This window comes from Corapipo altera, unplaced genomic scaffold (assembly GCF_003945725.1).
Source record: "Corapipo altera isolate COAL_440 unplaced genomic scaffold, ASM394572v1 2b, whole genome shotgun sequence".
NCBI lineage: Eukaryota > Metazoa > Chordata > Aves > Passeriformes > Pipridae > Corapipo > Corapipo altera.
This window is the reverse complement of record NW_020884874.1, coordinates 30,512,390-30,531,787: the sequence shown is the minus strand read 5'-3', so window position 1 is coordinate 30,531,787 and position 19,398 is coordinate 30,512,390. Positions and strand designations below refer to the sequence as shown.

General features: G+C 37.0%; 1 protein-coding gene across 8 annotated transcripts in view; it reads left to right on the top strand.

The window, feature by feature from the left end:
* Nucleotides 1–19,398, top strand: part of UTRN (utrophin) — a 363,103-nt gene that overhangs the window by 243,348 nt on the left and 100,357 nt on the right. For all 8 annotated transcript variants that reach the window (XM_027631971.1, XM_027631965.1, XM_027631979.1 and 5 more), the window contains one exon: nt 240–396. In XM_027631971.1, coding sequence (XP_027487772.1) covers nt 240–396 — 157 coding nt within the window. The remainder of the gene's footprint in view (nt 1–239; nt 397–19,398) is intronic.

Below are 19,398 nucleotides of genomic sequence, written 5' to 3'. Positions count from 1 at the left end.
GCTTAAACATGAAGTGTTCAAGGTTTGAGATGAGTTAAAGCATCAGGTACATTTGTCTGTTTCCCCCTATTTCTCCTTTGCTTATTTTCATTTACTGTGCAAAGTATTTTAAGTACAGGGGGTTTTAACACAAAGTTGCTTTGCACTTGAAATATTCTTATCTTACTGATGGAGTAATTTTGTTTATTGCATGGTTTTGCTATTTAGGGCTTTAAAGATGCTTTAATGTTGTTTCACAGGGCTCACTTGGAGGCCAGTGCAGAGAAATGGAACAGATTGCTGACATCCCTGGAAGAGTTAATCAAATGGCTGAATGCGAAAGATGAAGAACTGAAAAAGCAAATGCCCGTTGGAGGGGATGTTCCAACCTTACAGCAGCAGTATGACCACTGCAAAGTAAGTTGCTTAAGCTTTATAGACAAATATGCTACTGTGAATTATCGAATGAAGCAAATTTTTCAACAGGAGAAATGATGAATACTTCATAGTGATTAATTTCTCCACCTCTTTTGCTTCCACCCTTACCCAGTAAAACACAAATGAGACACTCCCTATAAAATTTCATCTAAAGGGTTTCTGGCACACATACTCAGTTTCCTGGTATTTTTGGAATCCAGCCAGGTAGAACTGCTATTTTACTCTAAAGTTAAGGAAGGCATACAAAAGTAAGAACTGAACAAGAATTGCAAAAGCAATGTTAAATGAAAGTGCAGGAAATTTATGTCTTTATGGCTTTCTGCATGTTACTAAACTGACCAGTAGTATCATCCCCCTACCCATGCAGATTTATACTGCGAAGGTGACTCAAAATTGTTTTTGAGAACTAAAACTTACCTCTGCCTTGTACTGTTGTAAGTATAACATGCTGTTCTAGTTTTCTGATTTTGATACTCCTGTTCTGGTTTTTTACATAATAGGGTATTAATTTCTACATACTTTTTGATAGTAAAAAACTCTGTCACATCTACAGCATTTCTTCATTCATGTAGACTGTAGAGTCTGTCTCACCAACTCTGATCAGTAATTAAGTTCGAATGGTTTTGCCATTGGAAAAATTCATTCTAGTAAAGCTGGTTCCATCTTATCATCCTATTTGTTCATCTGTGTGGTGTAAATAGGGATGGAGAACAAATGCAGCTTTACATAGCTAATTGCATGACAACTGTATTGCTCTCTGCCAACACTACACTTACATCTTTTTTGCTTTGGTGTTTAGTGAGGGCAAAAATTGAATTTGGAAAAACTTAGTAATACAGAAATACTTGGAGTACTGTGGGATAATACAGAAAATGTAGTCTGACACGAGCAGCATTCTGTGACTTAATTCCAAAATAGAAGAACATAAGGAAATCTACATATGTTTCTCCTTAATTTAGTCTTTTAAGATAAATTTATTAGCATAAACTCAGTATCTTTGTTTCTTGAGAGTTCATCTCTTCTTCTTCTTATCCTCTTAAAGCATCATGCTCTGTTTGTAGGTACATCTGCTGATCAAATGGTAGATTATTAGTGCCAGAGTGCAATAAAAGGCTGGAACAAATCCAAATACGTTTTGAAGGAGGTCAGTGGAAGGTGATAGATCTCTACAGGTCATTTTTCTAAAGACTTGTTTGTATCTCATGTTAGATTACAGTATGTGCATGATAATAGCAAATAATACTGGTAGAGCTTCTCATCTGAAGATCTCAAATTGATTTATAAGACTGAGGTTTTATACATCATTCCAAAGTTGAAAAATTAAGTGTTAATGGTGCTGGATGGCTCATTTGGATCACTAGTGAACTGTAGCAGTATGAAGGAGAGGGCACCTCTGGGTTGTTTAGTCCTTGCCCTTATGTTTAAAGAATAACTGATATTTTTTTGTGTGTCGAGGTTAAGACTCTAGTGAGTGCGTTTGGGAGCTTTTGGAGATTATTCTTTCATTTTTCAAAAAGGCAATATTCTTGCGGTGTCATGGTGAGTACTGGCTGTGACCAATGACTGTGTCCAATGACTGGATATAGTTGTCTGAGTCAAGTATATAATACGAGCTGTATTAATGGTCTGCAATAGTACAAAGTTAAAGCAACCCTGCATATCACTTTATATTTTTATATACCTATGCAAGCAAGAGCACAGTATGCAATTGCAAGTATTTCTTAGATTATGACTGGATGACTATTTCTTAGCAGTTATTTTGGTAGGAACCAAAAGATTCCATGGAACCAAAAGATTCTCAGATGTCATGTAATGATGCTGTGCTATACCAAATGTGAATTATTAGCACATGGTGTTTGACATTCCGTTTGTGTTGCTTATTAGTTATTGCCAGAGGAGGAGAGCTGAATGACAGCTGTCTGTTGGTTTGATTTTCCATGGGAATGCTTCACTGCTGTTTCTTAGCAGACTCATTCCTTGCTGAAGCTGCAGTTTGCTAATAAACTTCATTAAGCTGAAAAGTTTTTTTTTCAGGTTGAAAGTGAAAACTGCATGGTTAAAAAAATCCAAACAACAAAACACACCAAAACAAACCGCAAACCCTATTAGAAGTGTTTCTTCTTCTTTCTCAGCATGGTTAAGTAATTGGCTGATGTGATTAGGATGTTGAATAGAGATGTTCTTCGTTGAGGAACACAATGAAGTTTATTTGTGTGATTTTTATTTTCAAAATGTTATGCCAAAACTGCCCTTTCAGTGGATTGTTCATAAAATAACTTTGTGATTCCATGCTGTCAGTTACTCTGTGCCTTGTGGTGGATATCACTGGCCAGTGTCACTTGCTTTGCCTTTAAGGTGCTCCATATGTAGTCTGTGTTAAACTGGGAGTTTTCAGTGGAGATTTGAGGTACAACTGTATGAGATGAATATTGCAGAGATATGACTTGATTTCTCTCTTTCCAAAGGATACTCCATTTATTCCACCTCTCATCAGTGGCTTTTCTGGTACTTTTTTTAATGTTTCTTTACCCATGCTTCAAACGTCAAACCTCCTAAACATTTCATTTTATTTTGTAAGATTACTTTTAATCAATTTTTTTTAATGATTCCATGTTGAGCTTCTGCAGCACAAATGGGTCTAGAAATGGTTCTCCCAGGTCTGTCTGAGCAAGGTTTGGGTGCCTCTGATCTCCTCTTTCATTTAGTTTCACATCTGAGTGTTGCTTTGAAGTTGTCCTTTGGCAAATTGAAAAGTTCAGTACCTCATTTTATTTTTAATGGGTCACTACTCTGTGACCCATTTTCTCTTATTTCCAACTTGCTTACCTTATCTTGTCCTTGCTGGTACTTCAAAATGTAAGTGGTGAAACAGTGGCTCAGCTCTGTAAGATGTGCCCCCATGTTAATCTCATATCCTTCCCTTTATTGTTCTGGGTTCTTAATCCTTCTTGTGTTAGCATTGCTTTTTACCTCTGGTTACTCAATAATTGTTGTTCTTATTAAACTCCTCTCTTTCCCCTCAAGTACGTAAGATGACTTGTTTGCTTCAGCTTAATGGCACTAATTCTATTGGTCCTGCCCTCCGTTAGTATCTCCCTCACTCAGCATTTGGCTTCAACAGTGCCAGATAAATAAGTACAGTATTTGTGACAGTTTGGGTTAGCTCACATTGTTTGTGTGCTACTGAGGTGTGTTTGGACAGGAGGAAATAAATGTTTTGCCATTTGATGTTTAATTTTGTTTTTGTTTTAAATATCACTCCTTCTCTTATGCTTTGAAACCAAACATGACCAACAGCAATGTTAATAAGCTGAACAAAGGCTACAGATTTAGCCTATATTTCCCAGATTAACAGAAATCTTTCAGGATGTAGCAAATATTTATAAATTTAGGACTGGTTTTTGTGTTGTTTAGCTAAACTTCCCTCATCTGTGGTGGTTAATAGTCTTATCACATACTAAATGCTAAGTGCAGTCAAGCAATAGCACATCCAGTCTGGGTGTTGAGTGTTGCTCTGATGTTGCAGGGGGCAGGGCAAGAGGAAGTTTAAATAAGGGTGCATTAATTTCCTATTTTAATTATTCTCAAAATTTCTTTGTCTTTGAGAGTGGGCTCTAGAGCAGTTCCGAGAATACTGGAAAGTTATTAAATGCTTTGGGACGCTGAGAGGAAGTTTAAAAGTACCAGAGTTGAAAAGCTGTTCATATGGAGTGTACCTATAGCTGAGTCTACATTCATAAGTCTGGAACAATAGGGAAAAGAAACTGAAGGCAACTACCTTTTCGGAGTTTACTGCCAGTTTTTTTTCCCATGATTTCAGTTTCTCACTGTTTCTAGTCCTTTGGAGCTCTTGTTTCACTTTCATTCTGTTCTTTATCAGTCTTCCTTATAAATATTTATGTAGGACTTTAAAGTGTGTGTTGCAAAGTTTGATCAGCTGCATAGACTAGGGGAAAAAAACCCAAACACCAAATCACCGAAACCAATAAAACAAAAACACCACCCCACACCCACTCCCCTTAGAAAGACCACCCTTATGTGCATATTTTAGTATGCCAGAAAAGCCACAAAAATACAATGAAAAATCAGTGGCTGGTTTTGTGCATGTGGAAATACCTAGAGTCACACCTGTGTAGAAGAGGAGGCAACACAGATGTTGACATCTGGTTCATTGGAGATGCACTGAGAACTTTATATCTCACTTTTCCACTGGAGGAGTTCCTGACTGTAGCTTTTTGAAAGTATGCTTTTGCTAAAATACAAAACCTACCTAAATGATATAAATCACTGTGGTTTAGCTTTCAGAGAGAGAACCAGGACATTTCAAATTAAGCAGAAATGGGTACCCTCCTGCATAAATCCAGTTGGCACGTGTCTGCATAAATGAACAAATGTCTAACTAGTGCTAAATAATGCATGCATCTTGAATCAAATAGATGCTTAACTTAGCTTCATTTGAACTCAGAATGAACTGGCCAAGGACCTGTGAATGTTTGATTGGTAACTTTATGTCTATGGATAGGTCATTAATATTTCAGATACTCTTCAAACTTTTGGGGCTTACTGCCTATGTTTCACACTTGGTTTGTTAAATTAATCAAATGATGGAAGTTCAAAGTATTTCTTTCTGTTTTACTTAACTGTTGTTACTTTATCAATAGTACTAGGATAACCAACTGGAAACTGCTTACTACTTATTGTTATACCTTCAGGATGCCTGTAATTGCATTGTTCTCTTTACCAGCAGGAAAAGTCTGTGAGGAAAAAAAACGTTTTTCTAGCCTTAACTTTTCTGTGCTCATTCGGATTTCCTGTCTGACTTTGGGCAATGGGCTTATTCTTAAATTAATTCCTACTTAGTTATTCTAGATTTGTTTTTTCTTGGATATTTTCTGTATTAAAATCTGCCTCCATGTTAGAAACTGTTAAATCTAAGAATGAAAAGATAAGCATTATGGTATTGGTGCTGCTCCTGTCTATGCTCTTAATTATAGTCTAGAAAGGGTTTTATTAATTTGTTAGCCATCACATAAGACATGAAGCATGCATGAAATGTGTGCTGCTTAGAGGTAGTCAGCCATGTTGCTGAAATACTAATTTTGACTGAGATGTGAGCCGTGAGGAGGTGAGAAAGGAGAATTAAGCCGTCTATAGTTGGAAGTGGGAGAGCAATACATCTTTGTGCTTAGAGGAAGAGCTGCAACTGGTCTGACTAACAAGGGTGTGATTGAAGCAGGAGCTTGAGCACTATGTACTATGCTGTTGTGAAGTGGCTCTTTCAAGGATGTGGTTTCAGAATCTGCATGCTCTATCAAGGGAGGGAATAACCTTCCCAATAGTCAATCAGCATTACTGAAGGTTTTAGAGCTCCCTAAGTAAACTTGCAATGGATAAGAGTTTTTTAAGGACTCTTGAAGTTTTAAGTGCTCTGCATATTTGAGAGTCCTGAAGATTAATTATTGTTAAAAAAAAGATTGTACTGCACCAAAAATTTGTACTGTAAAAGGACAGCTTGTTAAGCTATAACTAAGACTCTTTTCTTTGAGGTGTGTTTAGGAGGAAGAGGTGGAAATTGTGGGTGGAGATATTTTGTTACAGGAAAGGAAGAGTGCAGTTAATGCCTGAAGTTAAATGAGAGTTCTCAAGTGGACCATCTGACTTAGATCCATTGCTCGCTAAGGATTTACTCAAACTGATTTGTGTCTTACGTGAATGATTCAGGTGTGTGTCACTGCGCTCCTGGGCTTTTTCTCCAAAAGAATGATGCGTAAACAAAAGCATGCCACAAAGAATGAAATGTTAAATTAGGATGCCAGTGCAGTGTATTTTTAACTTTGACAAAAAAAATGTTTCTTCTGCTTGCATTTCATCTTGTTCCCAGAAGTGCCGTTGTCTTGTGATAAGTCAGGAAAATTGCAACAAATCAGTACTTAAAATAATAAATAACCTGGATAATGAAAAAACAAATTATTCTGTCACTACTGCACAGTAAAGCAGATTGCCTTATTGTGGAAAAAACAATTCATAAACACCTTTTCAGTACAATAAATAAAATATTTCTGTGGGGTTACCTTTTTAATACTATCATTTTGATGTATATAGCTCATGTTGCTCTTTTCTGAGGAACCAGTGTCTTATTTATTTTAATCAAAGACTCCTATATAAATTTTTAGAACCTCACTGGATCTTTTGTAAACCACTGAATAAAGTCTATTCTTACTGAAGGTTTTTAGATATCCTCAAATACCTAGGAGGACATTCTGACACTACTGTGGAGGAAAATGTATGTGACAGAAATTAGACTTACACTGCAGAAACAGCACAGCATTCAGCCTTTTTCTTTGTCCTTAAAAGGCTGTGATGAGTTCAGTCTGGTATCTTCTTGTTTCACATCCCAAAAAACCACTCTTCTTCCATCATTATTAGCAGTGGCCCATCTACTACTAATGAAATCTTGTAGTATCTTGATGCACTGGAAATGTACCGGACATCTGTTTTCAGTCCTGTGTCTTGAGCTGCAAGATGATTACTGTCTGTGGCCTGACCTTCAAGGGTACACCACAAGCACAGCCAGTGAAGGTGATGGAACACAAGTGTATTAGTGACCCATTTTTAATCTCTACCCACAAGGCAGCCACTGTTTTCCCTTAGCCACCTGTGTTGTTCATCTTGCAGTGTTCTTCTGACTCCGCTATATCCTTATGGAGGCGAAGTGACTGCTATTGCATGTGATAATTAGGATGAAGTTGCATCAATGTTTTATGCTGTAGTAAAGCACTGGCTTTTTGTCTTGTCCCATCTGATGATGCTCAATATTTTTTTTTTGTTTGTTTTCAGCTGCACATTAAGCAAATCATTTCAGCTACCTACCTGTCTATGAAACACCCAAGACTTTTTTTCCTAAGATGGAACTGCCCAGAGAAGTGTTCAGGGATTTCAGTTTGTGTATGCTTTTTTTTTTAAAGATCAGTTGGTGTTTCAGTTGCATCAAAAATGCTGGATACCACTCGAAACCTGAGGGCAATACATGCACAGATGAGCTCTCACACTGGATCACAGAAATGGACTGGTACAAGTAAATGAGACAGGGCATTTTTCTGAATGCCAGTATTTTTTTTGCTGAGGTCTGTTTTTCCAAAGGCAGGGAGCCAGGAAAAAAACACTGGCACAGCAGCAGTGAATCTGTTTTTCCACCTGGAGGGTGCTGCTAGAGAGCCACAGTAATATAGTATCCATTGCCATATTTTTTTTCAGGAGCTTTCATAGCCTGTATTAGGTAGAGCTGAAAACTGTTTGTCCTGCTCATACCTTTCATATTCTGACACCAGTTTGAGATTCTTTCTATGTAGTCACAGAAGCTTCTCATCTCTTCTTGATTTCTCTGTGATCTGTTTTAATAAATAGGACCACTAAGAAGAAACATACTCTATTTAGCAAAACCGTTCACTTGTCATTCAAGGTGTAGAATGAAGCTTGCAGAGATTGCTGAAAATCTTAGGAAACTCTTTATATAACTGACATTTTCCATACGAATTGTGTGCAAGTGCCGTAGAGTTTTGTTGTCTTTCGTCATGTGTTCTCAATGGGCAGAGTCCCCTGTGCATTACTGTTTTGGAGAAACTGAACAAGATCATTAGTTTATGATGCACTCCCTATTCTTAAGTATACACAAACAGAGAGGTTGTTGCTGTGTTAAAATCCTTCTGAAACTGTCTGCATTTGCAGATGGGGACTCGTGAAAAATCTGTTTTATTTTCTGTTAGAACATTTTAATCTAGATCCTGTTTTTTTGCTGGTGCAGGCAGACTTTTTAGGGAAGAAAAATATTTATTCCAGTTAACTCCTGAACTATTGAAACCTCAATCCCTGTTTATTACAGTCAATAATCCACCCTAGAAACATCAGAAAATCATAAATTGGGAAAACTGTGTTTCCATGGCAACCACCCACTCCTGTTTTCATGCAGATTCTAGAGATTAAAGGCTAGGCTTCAAATATATGTACAAAATAGGGGAGGGGATGGGGTTCTACTTTTCTTATACTTTTTTGTTAGTTTAACCTTTTTGTTTTGTTGCATTTTTGGAATGCAAGGGTAAGTATTGGTTTAATGGACAAAGTAATCTTGCTGTTAGTTACTTAACTAATAGTTGTTTCTTGACAATTATTGTACATCTGTGTCTTCCAAGCTGGTTTTCAGTGAATTTCTCTCCTGCAGGATGGTTGGTCTGAGGGACTGGGAAACTGCTAGGAATGTTACTAGAAGCAGCTTTCTTTTCTGAATGTCTAGTCTTTCAACTTAATATACCAAAGGGTGTCCAAACCAAAAATGATGCTTAAAGATTTGGAGCTTTCTTTTTAGGAAAATTGCTGGAGGTTATGTTTGTGCTGACATGCGTTTCCTGCAGTGTGAATTCAGTCTTGCTTTTCAGAAGAGTGTTGTACTGGGTCTGGGATTCCCACTCCTACACTGTCAGCTGCTGGAGGTCCTTACATACCACTTACAGATTTATCCAGATTGGTTAGTTGTTGTGGGGAAAAGATTAGTTTTTTTCTTTTAATTATGTTTAGAACCTGAATGCTCATCTTGTGAGGTCAGTAACATGACTGCTTTCCTTGTGTCACTTAAAGTATCATCAGTGATTGTCCACATCATAAGAGCTTGGGGTTTCAATAGTAAGGTACAAGTACAATTCCTCTATATAGTGCTATGCCTGATAGGTCTGCAGTGTCTGCAGTCATTCCCTAGAGTTACTTTGTTTTAATCAATAGTTTACGGAATTCTATTGACCGTGGTGTAATTTAGATAGAAAGTATTTGAGTAGTGAGGTGGTTGTTGCTTATGGGGGTTGGGTTTTTTTAGTTTCGTGTCTTGGTTTTTAGGTGTTTCTTTAGGCCTCTTGTTCTGGAAGTAGTGCAATGTTGTCCTCTCAATCTCCCATTTATTACTAAAAAGCTATTTTACATGCTTGGTTGGTCATCTTATAATTAAGTCCCCTGTAATGTGTGACAACACTTTAAAAACATCCTGTACAAAATCAAAGTTTTCTCGAGAGTCCTTTCTGTCTTGTTGCTTAACGATACTGTAACATTATGTAAGCGCTAGTAGTGAAGCTACTGTTTTCTAAAGTGATTGCAAACACTTTATATTAACTGGATGTGAAACTTTGTAGCCCACTCTGCCAAATAAGAGAATACGTGTGCAGTAATTTCCTCGACGTGAGCAACCTCTTCTGGTTCTGCGGTGAATGAAGATAAGCCTTAACTCTAGTTTTTTGATAGTCAGAGGTGGCATACTATTACTGACATGTGATTATACTAATGTTACATGGCTACTGTTTGTTATCCTTATACCCTATTTCTCCATAGGACAGATTTCAGGGGCATGTGGGAAGCTGCATAGTTCTGCTGAACTTCTGGACAATGTGGGTTGATACTTAAATGTACAGACGTAGGCTGTAGTGAGAGAGAACATTTCAAACCTCTTCTCAAAGAACTTAATAGCTGCTATTAATACTAATTTATGTATTTTATGGTACAATTTTAATGTTTTAGATGTTTCTTGTTCAATGAATGTATAAATGGAGAGAAAAAAATATTTATGGCAGTGTTGGATGGTATAACGCAATATGCCAATGATATTTATTTCCCAGTCAGTTTCATAATATTGATGTCAGCAATTTTGTTTTTGCAGGCAATATTTATAAGCTTTAGAGATAGTAAACCAAAGCCATAAATCATAAAATATATGTTTTGATACCTTTATTTTGGGGGTTTTTTGAAGTGAATTATACATTCTGTCTGCATTGCTAAATAATTTTTAATCTGGACGTCCTAATATAGGTAATGGAATAGATAAAAAAAAAAAAAACAACGCAGAAGAATTCCTCTCTCTTGAAGCAGCTGGTTTGCAACTTCTATGCTTGAAGAATTTTTAAAATATAAAGTAAAATATCTTTATTAATGAAAGGACTGTGCTTATCATTTTATAAATAGTCATTAAAAATACCTACTGTTGTAACTGTGATTTAGTTGGGTGTAAATTGAAGTTTTCAATACCAACGGACTTCAATAATTGAACCCAATTACTACTTTTATTAGTATATTTTTCATTAAGTCAGTGAAACAAGTCAGTGAGAATTTAATATTAGCGGTATCAGAAGAGGGAATAGTAAATGAGATAGTTTAAAAGAAATTACTGGAACAAATACATCACTTTTTCAGTTAAATATTAGTGCAGGTCATCTAAAATTTTTCTCCCCTTGCCCTACATTTTATACAGTCTATGTTTGTTCACCTTGGAATCAACCTGATATGAAGTCTTTATTTTTTCTTTTTATTTTTTCAAGTAACAGTGATTCGTACATTTTCTGTTTTGTGGTTCCATCTTCTTGAGCAATGAATCTGCCTCAGAGGAGATAGGCTAGAAGTTTGTGTAAGCATTCACTGCCATTAAGGGATCAGATTCAAACCAGAGAAAAAGCCCTCCAACTGAACAAAATGCTTAAACTATAACATTTTGATGACCTGAAAGAAGAGGGAAGACTGATTGTAAAAATATTTTTATTACCAAATAAATACAAGGGAGAGGAGGGTGTAATTTTTAGATAATTATTGATGATGCCTTGTGCATGTGATTTTCTATCTTGAGTTTTGAAGCAGAGAGACACTGAGCAGTACTTCATCCTGACATCAGCACTATGGTTAGAGTCTGCCATCACGCTGAGTAGGGATGCTTTTGGGAGCCTCAGTCCCTGATAATAGAAACAAGGCACCAGGCTTTGGCTAAAAGGTAGTCTCCGATTAACTCCCCCTCTGCTGCACTGTCACTGCCCTCCTCCCTGCTGCAGGAGTGACTCAGAATCCTCTAAACTGGGAGTGAAAGTTATTACTGAATAATTGTAAACTAACTTGGATTTGAGAATCAGGATTTTCTGAGTTTATTAGGCTTTTTCTAGAGCTAGGTGCTTAGTGAAGACTGTGAAAATTTAAAAACTTTCTGGGCTTGAGTCATTAAAACAGGCAGCGCTTGGCTTTCTTATATAGATCTGTTGTTTCATGCTTAGCAGCACTTTTAATATATGTAGAAATCTACATATTTTGCTAATTAAATACACAGAAAAGGGAGACGTATATTTGTCATAATGATTAGAGAATTCTATTTCAAAAATTTAAAATTAGAGTCTGTTATGCTTTTGACAGAGAATTGAGCTCCAAAACTGCTAATATTTCAAGGTTGAGACAACAAATGCAGCTGACAGAAGCACTGTTTGGATACTTGTCAAAAGTGCCTGGAGCTAATCTACTCATGTGAAGTTGACAGAAAATACTGTTTCAGTTCTACTTTTTTTCTTTCGCATTGCAAAGCCTGATGATGCTCTTTTGGGCTGTTGGAATAAGAAGAAAACTGAAGGAGGCTACTCTAAGTGCTGGAATAATGAATATGCTTATAAATATATGTGATAAGTGAGCATAAACTGGTGTTTGGACCCAGATTGGTTTGATTAAACAACATAATTTTTATTCTAATGGAATTCTAGATGTGAAAATACATGATCAGTTTCTTTGTGTATTTTGGCACATTTTCCCATGGTTGAATTTCTTGTGTTTCTCTCAGGTTTGGCAGCTGTCTGTTAGCACCCCTTAATTGGCACTTAAGAAACTTCAAGTGTAGCTTCTCCCCTAGGTAAATATGTGAAAACTTTTCTTCCCCTTTGGCCAACATGCATCATCTCTTTGCCCTCCTTTGTGTGTGAGGGACTTGACTGCATCGACAAACAGCTTCTGTTTCTGGCACTGCTCTTGTGGATCAAGTTGAAAGATGGAAATGTTGGATTTGGCACATAAGGCCTTTGGGGTATTATAGAAACTGTACAAAGTCCTACCACAGTCTTATACAGTAGTTAATGTGAAGCATGAATAGTGTCTGCATGTTCTGCTTCTGTGGCTAGTCACAGAGCAGCCATGCTATCGTCACACCAACTCTGTGCAGCAGGCTTCTTCCCTGGGGAAAATGTAGGAGGTGTAGGAAACTGAAAATCTGACAGATTTCCAGTGGAAAGACAAATCTGTTAACCTCCATACTGCCGAGGTTTTGAAAAGTTGAAAGGTCCTGAATCCAGACTGGAGAGGGAATAGCATCTTCCTGTATTTTCCTTTGCTGAAGAGTGTTTGATAAGTCTGTCTTTAATAGTTCTCCATTCTTTGTGAGTTCTTGAAAATCAAACTGTTTCTATTTTTCCTTGGATACATAACAAATGATCATGTCTTTCCAGTAGGGCATCACAGATACCTATGCTAGTAACAAGTGAGTTTTTCAGTAAGAGAAATTAACCTATGTAGAGATCTGTCTGACAGCACTTGTAGAGTTCTTGCAGCATACATAAACTTGGACATTTTCCCACTGCATTTCTGCATATGAGGAGGACTCCCACAGGGAATTTGAATTTCAGTGTGCCTGTGTGTGAGTTATATGCAGTCTCGGGTGTAGAAAGTTGGGAGTGAGGCACTTGAAAGTACTTGAGCTCAGGCTCAAAGAAGTACTGGGATATTTTCCTTCCCTGACTCCAAAACTTCCTTTATGGTATTGGTACTTCATCATTCCTCATTTTACTACCACGTTCATAAATGTAGCATAACATTCTTGTTATATTTCCTGAACTTGGAAAGGACCATTTTAGAATAAGCGCATCTTTAATATTTATGAGGTAGGCAGTAAATAGATGAGCCTACAAAATTGAAAAGCTACAATGATTTTCACACATTCTGTCTTACAGATGTGTTTGGCTTGTTCGCTGGATAATGAGGAAGTAAAGGAAATACAGAGCAAATCTTTCTTTTTGTTACATTTGACTGACATGAGTCATTCAAAGTATGAAGGGTATTGAGGGAAGAACAGTACACGAGCATATGATCAGGTTGCCATTTTCACTGCAGCAAAACTGTCATGACACCTGGTTAACTCGGTGTGCATCCTTAATATTATGTGTATTTTAAATGAAACTATTCCATCCATAGTGACAAGATGATTAGTGCTGGATATACATAAATACAAACTAACCAGAAAGGTGCTTTTTAGAGTTGTGCATACTTAATTTATATCCAATTTTCCATGTTGCAGGGCTACACTGAGGAATTGCGCTAAATGATGAACTACTATTTTCGATAATAAATAACCAAGCCCAAACCACACTACTTTTATTTAATAAAAGTCTTAAACTTTGCTACAGCTTTCCTTCTGTGATCACTGCTAGAGGCCAGTGATGTGCTGTGATGGTATGAGCCTTTCTTGGAGAAAGGAGCCCGATGAAAGATTCCCTGAATTCTATATATCTGACATTTTGCACTTAATTTTGTGTTGGCATTCTACAAAGATCAGTTCATTCTGCAGTGGTGCTTGTTATCTGCATGTATGAGCACTGACCGTGTAGCAGCTTCTCTAACACCAATGATGTGCAAGCAATCCGCATTTTTCTCTGTTGTGCTGTATTTGTGATGCTTGAAGGTGTCTCACATGAAGTGGACAGAGCTGCGCAGAGAGGAGGTGATGTGTATGGGCAGAGAGAAGCATGCTGAGTCTGAAGCTAGAAAGCAGTCATGCTTGGTTGATATTACTCATTTTCAATAGGGCAGCCTCATTTGGGGTCATCATTTCTGATGATCTTGTATTCTTTTGTATGATCATGCAGATAATGCCTTATGACATTTCTGGCTGCTACGAGATTCTTAGTCCAGTAAGCATGGTTGCTTGGCTGCAGTTACTCAAACGTTTTTTTCACCTGTGTCTTCCTACTTAAACTTTTTGTGGTGATGATGGTGCAGCAACACTGGAAGAGGAGGAAGCTATCTTTCTTAACACTAAATCCATGAAGGAGGGGCTAGTGGTAAACACAACACAGTACATAAAACAAACAAACAAAACCCCATTGTATGTAAAACAAAGGTACTTGAGAATTGCCTGGTTTGCCCTTTCTTTTTCTTAAATGCCATTGCCTTGTACAGACAAGGCATAGGTGTCAAGTTTTGTTTTTTCACGTTCCTGTAACTTCTGATGACAGCTCAAATGAGCTGAAGGAGGTGACTTAACCAGAGGGAAAGAGACGTTGCCCTTAGGGTATTCCTTTCTCATGTCTTTCCCATAAACACCTGGAGAATTGCCCGGAGAAGAGTATTTCCTATTTGAAACACTACTTATTTTTTGCAGTGGAAAAAAAGTATTTACTTTTACAGTAATCTCGCTCTACTGAGCAGATGTTGGATATACTAGCACATGATCCAGAGACAGGAAATTTTGGAGAAGTGACCAAAAGCAGAAAATCAGTATAATCTGTTGTCACAGTAACCAACTATGTTGTATAAGCTTTACAAAGACACTGTCAGTTTAAATAGTTTTGAAAAAGGGGAAGACTTAGCAGAAAAGTGGAGAGTAAAAAGGGGAGATAGAAGTAGAAGGAGGTGAGGAGGACAGTTTGTTGACTGTTAAGTGATTATTCAGTCATCTGTCTAGACTATTTGCTTCTGAAAAGAGACTGCAGTGACTAAGGAAAAGGAGTAATTAACTTTGACAGGATTTCTTCTTCTGAAAGGATTCCCAGTAGCAGTCCTCTATCATGTATGCATGCATGTATACACAACTGAACCCAAAAACCAGAACAGGAACACTGGAGGTTGTCTCAAATTGCAACTGGTCTTTAGCTGTTTGCTGCTTTGGCATTCAGCTGGGCTCTGGTGACTACTTCCTCCTGGACAGGGGAATATTCCTCCCCTTATGAAATTGTCATGCAGGAGGTGCTTCTCTGAGATTTCTTGCAGTGATCTCACTTTTCTGATTATTTATAATTCATAGGTGATGTCATGTAGTACAACTCATTTTTGTTTTGGTGATCACAATTCAGTGGCCAGGATGCTGATGTACCCTTGCACTAAGGAGGCTGGTGTACAGGAAGCCTCCCTTGTGTGAGACGTGGACATGCTCATGAAGTGCATCCTATCTTTATATATTGAATGAATATTCATAATACTGCATACTGTAAAGTTGCTCTTGGGAGTCTGAACTGCAATTACTAAAAATCTTTCTCAAGACCTCTGCATTAACAAGATTGATACCATTTAATAGTGAAATAGTTTATGATACCAAACATATTTGACTTGTCCCATTGATTTTTTTTTTTTTAAGAAATGTAGAGGAAATTTTAATCACACAAAATGAGAAAAAGCTGACCTGAGTTTAACTACTCCTAACAACAATTCAGCACCCCACTTAATAGTGGTATCATCGTAGTTTGAAGCAAGAATCTAATGACCTATTAATGCTGACAGTTCATCAGTAGTCAGTAATCACACAGGCTAAGCAAAGCCAAGCCAGTCTGCTGCCAGAAGCAAAGAAAAAGAAATGTGTCCTTTTGTTGAAGAGGGAAATGGTTACTGTTGAGTGTGCAGGGAAATAGGTAGTGCTAAGAGGATATTTGAGGGCTCTTGCTCAATTAAATAATAAACCATTTAATATGCAGCAGATGTTTTGTGTCTTGTGTCAGGCTGGAGGCGTTGCATGTTTAGGATGCATAAGAATAATACTTTTCTTTTGGTCTTTATCCCTCCTCCATTTTCTGTATTTTCTGTTATAAAAAACAGAAGTTATACTAGTTACCCATAAAGAAAATCTCATTTGTAGGGTTTTATGGAACTGAGTAGTAAAACTTGTCTGAAACTATACTGTTAAATGCTACGCAGTGCACAGTTACACAATTTGTAACTAATTAGAGTTAGCATTGAGGACATAAATTTCCTTTGCTTCTTTAAAGGAAATACAACTTTGATGAAGACTGTGGAAGAAATGTAACTTCTATTCTGCAGACAGCTCTACAGTTTCATCTGAAATGGGAGGAACCTTATTTTGGTGGTGTATTGCCTTGTCATGAAGGTTGCTTTTTAGAGGGTATGATGTCTTCAAAAGCCTTTGAAATAGACTCACTTCAATACCTTACTTGGCATTGTAGAGTGATGTTTTTCCTGTGGGGTTGTTCAGGGGTTTTTTTGGCAGACAATTTAAAATGGTATTGCATCTTTGCTGATTTCTTATTGTCAGTCCCTGGTGTCTGAACACCAGTTTTTGTACATGTTAGAAATAAAGATTCTAGTTTGTCCCTAAGTTTCATATAAGTAGTTGTCCTGTTTCTGACAGTAGCAGGGTTTGGAGGGACAGGCAAAAGAAAAATATAGCAAGTAGAGAGGGTTAATTCTCTTAACACCTTGTGTCGATCAGAAATGTATGAGAATGCCTGTGATGATACTACTGGTTTACAGAATCCTGACAGACTGTGTCTTCAAGAATTTAAATGGGTTCTTCATGAAAATCTGTGATGTGTTTTTCTGAGTTGCATAGATAGTGGAGTTTATTCTAATTCCATATACTTTAGAGGATGAATTGCCTTAATGATCACTGACAATTCATTTTGTCAAAAGTGTGTAGAAATGGGACCAGTAGGTCAAAGAAGCGGATTTCTCGTAGGCCCCTTTTGGGTACTGGAAGGCTTCTATAAGTTCTCCCTGGAGCCTTCTCTTCCCCAGGCTGAACAAACCCAAATCTCTCAGCCTCTCTTCATAGGAATAGTCTTCTTCAGGAAAATCCAAGCTAGAAGCTGCATGTTCATTTTGCTTTTGGCCCTGGAAACCTAGTCATGGCTTTCCTCAGAGTACTTTAAAAATAAAAAAAAAATATATATATATAAAAAGGTCAAGTCTTCCAAGGTTTTTGACATCAGACAGCTGTCGTGTTTCCATAGTCAAGTTTGGTAGGATTAATTTTCCTTCACCAAAAGCACATTGTAGTCCTTTTGAAGTAAAACGGAATGTGTTTTTACTGGCAGTTCGGCATTTGAACATTGGTTCCACTGCTAGCAGGGTGATTACTGCTGTTGTGTAAAAGTAAATACGTTTTTCCATTACCCAGAGAGTGGAAAGCTGCAACAACTTCCCTCTCTCTTCCTCTGTTAAACTCCACACTCTGATTCAGGCATTTTTGCATTTTCTGGGGTACAATCTCTATGAATTCCGGTATTAAATCCTGCTGAGGTATGTTAAACAGATACTTTTTTCCTAAAAGCTGTGTTAAAAACAAACCTGTTTTAATCTACTGCTTTTGTTTAGTTTTTTTTCAAGCCATCAAATTTAATGATTCATGCCCTTTTTTAGCTGAAAAAATGAATTTAAACCAAAATAAGCTCACTTAGATTAAAAATTTTCTGGATAAGCAAAATAAGCATGTACTGGGAGATTTTCTTCTATATTGTTTGTATGATACTTTTGTAGTACTCATTGTACAGTGAAATGTGAAATAAGGATTGAATACAAAAAAATAACTTTCTTGGAGAATGGAAAAAGACCCAACAAAGCTAGTACAGTGGATATGCATTAAGTGTGTAGCAAACCCATCACAACAGAGTTCCACTGACCAGAATGGCTATGATTCTGAGGATTTCAGTAGTTCATTCATTAGAGAATTTGTGTTAACACACTGAGATCTGTCTCTTCACATTACGTTTTAGTAAAGAAAATAATAATATCTTTTAAAAAAATCTTTTTGAAGGTAATGCTTTTGGCATCTGCTAAAGGATACATGGTGTGGGGTTTTTTCCCCTCAACATAGTTCCAAATCATATTTTAAAAAATTATAAATAAATAAATAGATTTTAAAAAGAAAAAAAAGAAAAGCCTTCGGGCATTCCATGTTTTCCAGTGCCTAAGTGTATGCTCTGTTGAGCTTCCAAAATTCTCAGGGCAATGAAGTCTTGGTTATCATTGACCTAGAAACACAAATAAAGTCTCATTTCAGTGGCCTAGGAAATATGAAATCAAGTTACATAAGATTTTTGGTGCTGGAAGACATATTAATGAACATCATTATACCTCATTTTTTGTAACCTTTGCTCAATTCAGTAGTATCTCCCTTCATCCCTAGTTTGATTTAGATCCTGTAGCATCTCTGGGGAATGCAGGACTTTTAGCAGTTCTTTCTTTGGAAAAGACTAAAGAGGTTCTTTCTTGGCAAATTGTTAACTGTGTGAAAAAAACCCATTAGTTTAATTTTTGAGAAGAAGTGTATCCCTGTACTCTTTATTCAAGAATAGCCTTTTAATGTCTTTTTTTGATGCAGTGTGTGTGACAGTTAAGTTTACTTCTGCCTTTGTGCTGTAGTATTGGCTTCTTTTCTAGTGCACAACAGAGGCCTTTCAAAGTCTCTGCGAGGCTATTGTAAGTGAGAATTTTCCAAACTGTCTTCAAATCATCTTTTTCTGATTTACAATGCAGTTAGCTGGAAATGCAGAAAATAACCTTATTGGTTTTGAACTACTATAACAAGTTTAGAAGGAAGTCAGTTTCCCTTTCTTAAAGTGTGTCACAGAAATATACAGATGCAGTTTGAGATTGTCAGTTCATTGGTTTTTAGAATGTTAGCAACAACTTCATGTTTCATGTCCGTAAGTCTGAAGAGTAGGTGATATAGCATACTTTCCTTCCTCTGTCTTATTGACTGTACTACTGCAAAACACTTTGTTAAGAGACAGTTATAGGTACTTATTGTATGTAATGAATGTCTATTAATGCATATATGGAGGTGGGTGATATTTTTGGTAAGTAGCCCTGAGCACATGCACTCATCCAGAGACCAGAGTGGGAAGCGAAATTATCAGGGGACAAATAAGCCTTAGTGAAGAAGTACACCTATTTCTGGCCTGAAGCATCTATTTTGGTAAATCAAAGGAAAAATCTTAAGTAGGCTAATGTTATTTGCCTCTAGTAAAAGATCACCAGCATGCATAGTCTAATTCTCTTTTACCCACATCTGTGCTTTTTTATTCCTGTCAGTTTAGTTTCATTTCGTTGTACCTTCAGGCAAAAAAGAGAAATTTGCTATAGATTTGACTTCCAGGTCTACACTCATTTGGAACCCTTGTAGTTGCCATCCTGTTTGCACACTCTGTATTG